Raw genomic sequence first — 8,991 nt, forward strand, 5'->3', positions numbered from 1 at the left:
ATCAGATAAGTGCTTAGTTACTATAAATTTGTGAAGTTCTTTCAAGATTACAAGGTAATTTAGTTTTGTATTTAATAACTATCAGAATGTTTGCCGTTTAAAATAATTAAAAGAAAAAACACCGACGACCCTCGTTTGGATGCATTAATGTTAAAGCATCTTAATGATTGTTTAGTGGGTAAATTATTTCTACAGAATACCCCAAATTATTTCATCACATGCTAGAGTTGACTCTGGAATTTGCATCCACTGTCCTCACTTTTTATATTAACAAGTGTACAGAACTTACATTAGAAATTCTTAAATAACATTATCGTAACAAAGAAGAAATTAAAGTTCATGTTATTATCTATACTATATATCTACATCAACACATACAAACACACATATGTATGTATATTATATACATCAACTTTTGGAGCATTACTATTCTAACTTTCCCTGCTTTTGTTATATTTTATTATAATATATATAAGGTTAATTACACTTGATTTATTTGAAAGTAAGCATATTACACACTATAGTAATTTATTTAACTATAAGAGTATATGAATTATCCCTTAATAAGAATTAAGTCATCTAGGAGTATAATATTATACCTATTTTTATAAAATATGACATTGACTTTTATTTGAAAAAATCAGTATAGACATGACAAATAAAAAAAAAAGTTGTGTAAAATAATAGTATACAATCTCAAAGAAATTAAATATAATTCTCTTTTATACTTTTGTTTTTAATTTTAAAATGTTGTATAAATATAGTTAGGTGAGTTCTTTGGTGGCATGGTTTTGGATGACTAAAAATACCTATGTATTGACTGATAAATAACTTTGCAACATATGGCATGTATGGCAACCCGTAGAACAGTGTACTAAAAGAAGAGTGTGGTAAACGACAAACATTAATGATTAATTGTAATGGCAAATATGAAAATTGGCTTCCAGAAAAGGAGTTTTATTGAGGTGGACTATTGGAGGGGATTGAAAAATAAAAATGTCTGGAACTAAAAAAGGGCTGACCAATAATAGAAAAAAAATGGTATTAAATAATTAAAAGGATGCAGCAAGTCACTGATAAGTGATAAATTCTCAAATAAAATTCAGTCGAGAAAAGCTTCACCTACTCTGACATAACAAATTTACTATATTCTTCTTTGTCATTATTGACGTTAGACAAAAGATTACTCTTTTCAAAGACTTCAGCAGATCTTGTTCTCATCATCAACTACATATCTCCTTCCACATGTCAACTTTTCCTCCAAACACATCATTTAGCCATCTTAATCACCAAACACTTTCATCCACCAGAGACGTCACCAGTTAGTTATATATATATGTAATAAAATTCAAAGTACTAATGGTATTTTTGGATCAAAACCGGATACACTATAACTCTAACTCTGTTAATTTTTTCTTAGTCCACATTCAAGAATTTCTGTATGACAAGTTATAATAGATGAAAAGGACCAAAAAGCAATTAGCAATTAAGTTAGGAAATTTCATTACTGAATTAAGAAACCATGTCATGTCCAAACAAAGTCTCTCTAGAGAGAGAATCATGGATTACATTGCTAGAAGAAGCTGCAAAGTTAAGGTACTGATGGTGGTGATGGTGATGGTGAGTGAGTTCATTATTATTATTGTTCTGTTCTTGAAACTCCATTATTTGTTGTGGATTGGGTATTGCTGCGGCTACAGAGGGTTCATGCTGCATCTGGATGCAGAGTATCTCTGCTTGCGCAACAGCAAGCTGCATTTGAAGCTCTGAGACTTGGTTCTGAAGGTATGATATGGCTCCCACGCATCCATACACCGGGTCACGAACCCTTGCGTTCGCTTCGTATACCAAGCTACTCACTGCATCTGCTCTTTGATGAATCGGAAGCTCCTAAAAATGACCAAAGATTATAGTTATTTACTGTCATGTTATGAAATTATATTTTCAAAAAATTAAATTTATAAGAAGTTAAGAACAGATACATAAATAGTTATATTTAATCTTTTTAAACTATGTCATCAAACTACGTCTTTTAAAAATTTAAATTGTTAGAAAAAATCACATGAATATTTATATCTCTAACAAATTGCATTCATATTAAAAATATATATTTATTTACTAAAATCAGCTTATTATATAGTGACATATTCTGCTGATAGGGGCTTAGCCTTCAATTGTCATTAGTCATTACCGTGTGAGTCCAGCTATCACTAGTATCATAAAATCAGATAATTGATGTATAAACTTTTTGAAAAATAAAATAGAAACACGTGAGATTTTTTATTTTTAACGGCGAAAAATATTGTCAAATATTTAAAAATATATTTGTATGTGTAGAAATGCATTATGATACTCTGTAGGTTTTGTTTATAGAAATAGGATTTTGATATAGAGATAAGTATTGTTTGATCTATAAAGTTTAGGGTCAAAATCAAAATTATCCCTAACCTAGTTTTCGATTTAAAATCATCTCTAACGTTTTATTTGATATTAAAATCGTCCTTTCTAATTTTTTTGGACAGAAATGTCCTTTTATTTGTTACTGGTAGTTATGATAATAAAAAAAATATTATAAATAAATAATGAACTAACAAAAGGTAAAGTTATGTGACCTTCACCATCGCAGACTAAGCGCAGCTAATATGCGCCGGAGAAAGCTAGGTGTCGGGTTTAACAAAGATGTAATTTCTTTTGTTTGGCAGATCCAGAGGTAGAAGTGGAACGCTAAAAAATTACAAGAACGAAGAGAAAGGTTTCGTCTCTAAAATTAAGAATGAAAATTGCAGAATGGAAGCTGAAGGTAGTTGCTATGTTAGGGTTTATTGGGTGGGTTAGATTTGTTTATTTGTTGTTGCATAATTTTTCTAAAGTAAGACAACCGTGTATAATTTCATTGAATATTGTCTGAACAGTGTGTTGGAGTCTGGATGAAGTATATTGTTTTGGTTTAGAGTTTATTGCTGGTTTTGTTATTTTCAGTGTGTACTTAGAATTAGATGGATAAATGAGATTAGGATTTATTATTTAGATAGGTCCCTTGTTTCAGTTAAATTAAATTCTATTTCAGGTATGTATGAATCATAATTAGGTAACAATGGTTGGTTTTTGAAATGAGATCAGAATTGTAGTTTGGCAATTAGATGGGTTCCATTAATTTGTTTTGTATAATTTTTCTATTATAAGTCTGCTACTAATAAATAAATAATTTCATAACAAAATCATAAACAACAAACTAATTAATATTAATATAGTAAATATCGAATAACATAGATAATAAGCATAGTTTTTCACAACCAACTAAATTCCAATAGGGTAAATAGTTATAATGCAGAACAACATTGAGTAACTCATAACCAAAATATCACCAACATGCAATTAGTCCAGAATAAAATTAAGCTAACAGCACCTGCATGACATTACTAAAATTTAATACTAACTTATCCTAAAATAAGACCACATGCATTTTATCTAAATATCAAAATATGTTCTATTTGTCTAAATTTTCTAAAATAATTCCCATTTTTTTGGAAGCAATTTTGTCATCAACCTCAGTTTTTGTGAAAAAACATGAGGTGCTCTAGAATTTTTCATAGAGAATTGTCCAATTAGTTGGCTTGATGTTTATCTCACTACATTTTATATTGGTTTGGTGGCTGTGTTAATGATGTGGTAGGGATTGGCTGAGATATTGGAAAGTATGTGGTGTTTGACTGCGATGATGAAGGAGTTGAATTTTTGGGCTGAGAGGATGAAGAAGGTGCTGAACTTCTTGGGCTGTGATATTTACTTCATGGGTTGTTGTGCTTGTTGGACTGTGGTACTTCTTGGGCTAAAGAGTTAGGCTTAGTTGTTCTCTTGGGCCTGCCTCTAGGCCTTTTGGACTGTGATGCAAAGTTGAAATGGGCTGAAAAGTTAGGCTGTGTTGCTAAAAAAAAAAATTTTTTTGACACCTATTTTAGTAGTGGGCTGTGAAGATGCAATCTTTCTTCTTCTCTTGTCAGTTTGAGGATGCAAGTTGGTGCTTGTTGTCTTATTCTTTCCCTTGTTAAACTTCTTTGATGGTTAGGACTAATAGACATATGCAATTTAAGTAGATGACTATTAGGCTTAGGTCAAACATCAGACAAGCTATGAAAAATTAAAAAATTAGCATACCACTTCAATAGGTTTAGGGCATCTCTCCTTATTATGTCTAACTGAATCATATATTAAGCATCTTTGGATCTACCTCCTCTTTGACAAGTGAGTGTGGCTGCTCCGTTCTTCCTCTCCAGCAGTTATTCTTCTCTTTTTTACAGGTCGGTGACTAGACCTTCTATAAGATGGTGGCATAACATCACCATAATCTGTCCTCACCTAGAGATCATGTCTATTCAGTGGTGTATGACTGACTCGTAACACTTCAAGTATGCTTTTTTCTTATAGTAGTTGTCCACAAAAGCTTACAAGTTAAGTCTCTTGAACTTGATGCAATTAACAACATGCGTATAAGGTATACCACTCATCTGCCACCTTCTACATGAATACTCATGAGTACTTATGTCAACAACAAACTTTTCTAAACAATTAACAACCTCATATTTTTTAGTTGCAGACCAATATGGCCGCCACTCCCCAGATGACCTAGACCTTCTGTCTAATTTTAGTCTAATCCTAAGGTGTCTTCAAAAAGCATTCTTCCAAACCAATGAATGGCCTGCAATGCTGAAAGTTATGCTTGCATGCTTTCAAGTACACATAGATCCTCTGAAAGATGTAATAATGGATCATGGATGATGTTTGCACTTCATTAGCAAAATCAGGGGACCTTTGCACTTGTATATGGATAGAAGAGTCTGGATTTTTGCTCAACAGCTCATGTCCACAGTCATATATCCTTTTATATTGCTCTCTGAATATTCCCTAAATTTCATCCAATGCAATATGCTTTGTCCTAAAAGTCATTGATTTTGTTACAGTAAAGTTCCACTTTTTCTGTGCCTTGGAAACCAACTCCTTTATCTTTACTTTGAGATTTGATTCAACTTTTTTCTTAAATGCCATGCCAAACCATTTGGAGTGTAAAATTTTTACTCTGTGTGCTTGTGTGCATGTGTGCTTCAAATTCATCCTTCTAAGCTGCCAAGTATTTTCTTCTCCCATTTTGGCAATATATAGCCAAAAAGGACATTCATCAGAACAAACTGCCAGTATCCTCTTAAGATCACACTTTCTGAATGTAATAGCTCTTGCAGTCTGCATAGCATATGCAATGACAGTGTCCTTGAATTCCTCCCAAGATGCATACAGTGTACCAACTTCTCACTTGTATTGCTTCATGTCTTTTTGTGCCTTGTGAACTGGATACCTCACTCCCTCGTGGTCTGAGTTTGACCCCTCATTTCCACCATCCTTATCAACCCCAACTCCAACCTCGTAGTCCAATTCTAATTCATCACTGTCAGCTCCTTTATCATCTTCAAAATCCTCAGTTTCCACACCTTTCTTCTTTGCTACCTTACATTTATCAATCATGACATCCACATCCTCGAACCCACTAATATCAAGATCAAGCTCATCTTCACTGTTGGTGAAGTATAAATCATCTGTACTGTTATCTTTCTCTTCAGATGGTTTATATTCAGAATCGAGACTATCACTATCACATCCACCAATATTAGCAAACTTAGCTTCGTGATGCTCGTCCTTATCATTGTCACTAGACTCTGTCCTAGTAACATCAACACCTGGTTCAGGTTGGTTTTGCCCTGCCTCATTAGGTCTATCGACTATATCAGCCATATTGTCACCTTCCTGATGCAGCTGCTAACCATACTCAGCCTGTTCTCTAGCATACACCACCATCTCTTGTCCCTCACCTTTATCACCAATCCCTTGATCCCTCCCAACATCAATGTAGCCAGCATCTGGGAACACATCTTCCTCCTCAACCTTGTGCACAACAAACAACTCTACATGTTCTCTTAATTCAACTATTTTACACATGACAATCAAATCTGCATCACCTTAAAATAACTTTAAATTATCCTTCATGTCTTCATCTATAGGATCCTTGAACCACAATGCTAAGATATTCTCCTCAAGGTAATCAAATTGCTTTAACTCTGCATAAACTTCAAACAGGGACCACCGATCACAATCAATATCTTCTATAGCTGTTGTTTGTCCTCCCATATACTGTAATGGCCCTATAACTAAACCATCCTCCATGATAAAGTTTTAGTTTAAAATATCCCATCCTCTTCTCCAACAACCTATGAGTAAATAACTATCAGAGCACAATACTAAATTACAAGAGAGAAAAAAAACATACACAGACATCCTTATTTCACGGAGATATTAATCACTAATGTTACTACAAACACATTTGGTCTCCATTCAATCATGAACAAAAACCGCAACCTAAACCCTAAAATCTGAAACTAACTACTAGGTGGAGAGATACCATAGTCAATGGACCAGTTATGTGAATACTGCCTCATCACTAACTGTTCAAGACCCTTCCTTCGAACAAATCGAACTTGCTTGCTCTCTTCTCTACAAGAACAGCCTCCACCGTTTCCAATTCTGGGTTAGGGCATGAAGCACTCACATTGATTTCTGAAACGTTGTGGTTAATGTTTTGAAGGTTTAGAGACAAATGAACATATGAAGTGTTTTGTGCGAAATTGAAAAAAGGAATAAGGATATGTTCGTCATTTAAAAAATTATTTTATTAAAAAGGACGATTTTAATATCAAATAAAATGTTGGAGACGTTTTTAAATCGAAAATTAAGCTATGAACAATTTTGATTTTGACCCTAAACTTTAGAGATCAAAATAGTACTTATCTCTTCTATATATTACGAGAAGCTTAATTGTTTTTTTTATAAAAAAATTAATTATTTTAGTAATAGTACGTAATTACTTTATTAAAAAATATAATATGTAAAACAAGTTATACAAATATATATAATATATACACTAACATTATATGTACTATACATATAGATATATGAACTCCACCATGTAATTATATTATGCATGTTCTTTTGAAAATTTAAATGCACCGCTGTCTTACTAGCTAAGCTAGTATATATGATATATTATATAACAAGAATTTTAAAAACAGGAATCCTCGTTTACTTATATCATCTTATGTCACAAAATGTTCCTACTATATAGTTATTAAATTCTTGCGTAAATTACTTACTAAACTAATTAATCAGTATGCCAACTAGCCATTTTAATAGTTGTGTCACGCTATTTCTCAAATTGGAAATCTTACATTTAGCAAATTAAATTAGCTATCTAGCTAGCTAGTTATAGGATTTTTTTATATAAATTAAATAAATATATTATTTACGGATATAAACAATTTACAGTGTTTTATGAAATTGCGTTGTATTACTTATTTTGTTTATAATGTAAATAAAATAATTTTGTACGTATTTTATTTTTACTGTGAATGAAATAAGACTGACATGCTGAGGCGTGTTTATTTCGTTTATAGTGTAAACAAAATACGTGCAAAATTATTTCGTTTACAGTATCAACGAAATACATTACAACAAATTATCAACAACTATAAAAGGATGTACAACTCTTTGTATTCTTCATAACAAGTTCACTACTTTTTCTAAACCTTTTCTTTCGTAAATTAGTCATAATGTCTAGTAGTAATAGATATTTGGTTGTATGTGTGTATTCTAATTGCCTTATGAGAAATGGTGATAATGAAGTTGTTTTTGAATGTGAGAATCTCGTGTTGTTACGTACACGGCGAGTTGCCTCGTTGTCAGAGCTGAAGAGTCTGATATTAAAAAACGTCGCTAGTAGTGGGAAAAAAAAGGTCGGACGGGTAAGGAAGAATGGCGTCTGGTGGTGGGAGTCTGTGGCTAACTCTTCTGGATAGAAGTAAACGACCCAGTCGATGAACAATAAAAAATCAATATCAAGAGCCAATCAACCTATAAAGCTATAAAAACCTCAAATTAGATAATTTTAATAATTTATTTTTTAAAATAAATTAACTTAACTATTATTTTAGTCTAACCTAAAAAAATTCCATCCAACCATAGTTGTAAGAACCGGACCGGACCGATCGGTTCGACTGGAAAACCGATAAACCGGTGGTCCAGCCGGTTCGATTTTAGTTTTGGACCGAAGAAGAAAGCAAACCGCCTAAAACTGAGCGGTTCGTCACAAACCGGACAAAACCGGCCAAAATCGACCGGTTCGATGCAATCCATGAACCGGCCGGTTCAATATTCAAATGTATTCAAAAAATGCATGCAATGGGTTTCGAACCCAATGCCACCAAGCTGGTGTATTCATTTGACAAATTTATGTGCTAATTATTTTATATATTATACATATATACACAACTGAATTATTTTATATTTATTTAATTTAATTTTAGTTTTATACTCAATTTTTTTAATTCTTTAGAATTTATAGAATTATTAAAATAAGTATCAAATATTTTAATATTTATATTTACATATTAAAATGTTAGTAAAGATATTTATTTTAAATTTTTTAGAGTATTGAGTTAGTAGGTCTTCGAAGATTTTGACTTAAGACTAATTAGTAGAGACATCTAAGCATCACCACTAAATTTCACATGAAAAATTAATGGAGGGACGTAATGTGTTCATCCTTTACTATCTTGAAGGACCAAATTGATATTTTATTTTTTTTCAAGGGCTAATTAATTTGAAGTAAAAAATTTTAAGGATGGACATAATTGTCACTTTATTCAATTTTTTACTATTTTTTATTTTTTATTTACGTACGACCGGTTTTATCGGTTCAACCAGTGACCCACCGGTTGAACCAGTAATCCAATGACCCAATAACTTGACCGGTTCGATCACCGGTTCAGTTCTGACAACTATGCATTCAACCAACAGACCTTTATATAACAACTCAAACTGAATTATAAAATTAAGGTAACAAATAACTAATAATCTACACTTTCAAATCATTTAAATAAAACCAGTTATTTA

The 8,991-nt window shown here is 32.2% G+C and overlaps 1 protein-coding gene across 1 annotated transcript; it reads right to left on the reverse strand.

The window, feature by feature from the left end:
- On the reverse strand, positions 1,513-2,621 carry LOC110268396 (LOB domain-containing protein 12-like). Its single transcript, XM_021114523.1, has 2 exons — positions 2,613-2,621; positions 1,513-1,890 (listed from the first exon to the last, which is right to left on the reverse strand). Exons 1-2 carry the CDS (start codon positions 2,619-2,621, stop codon positions 1,513-1,515), a joined length of 387 nt encoding a protein of 128 aa, XP_020970182.1.

The sequence above is a fragment of the Arachis ipaensis genome, chromosome B10 (genome assembly GCF_000816755.2).
Source record: "Arachis ipaensis cultivar K30076 chromosome B10, Araip1.1, whole genome shotgun sequence".
NCBI classification, from domain to species: Eukaryota; Viridiplantae; Streptophyta; class Magnoliopsida; order Fabales; family Fabaceae; genus Arachis; species Arachis ipaensis.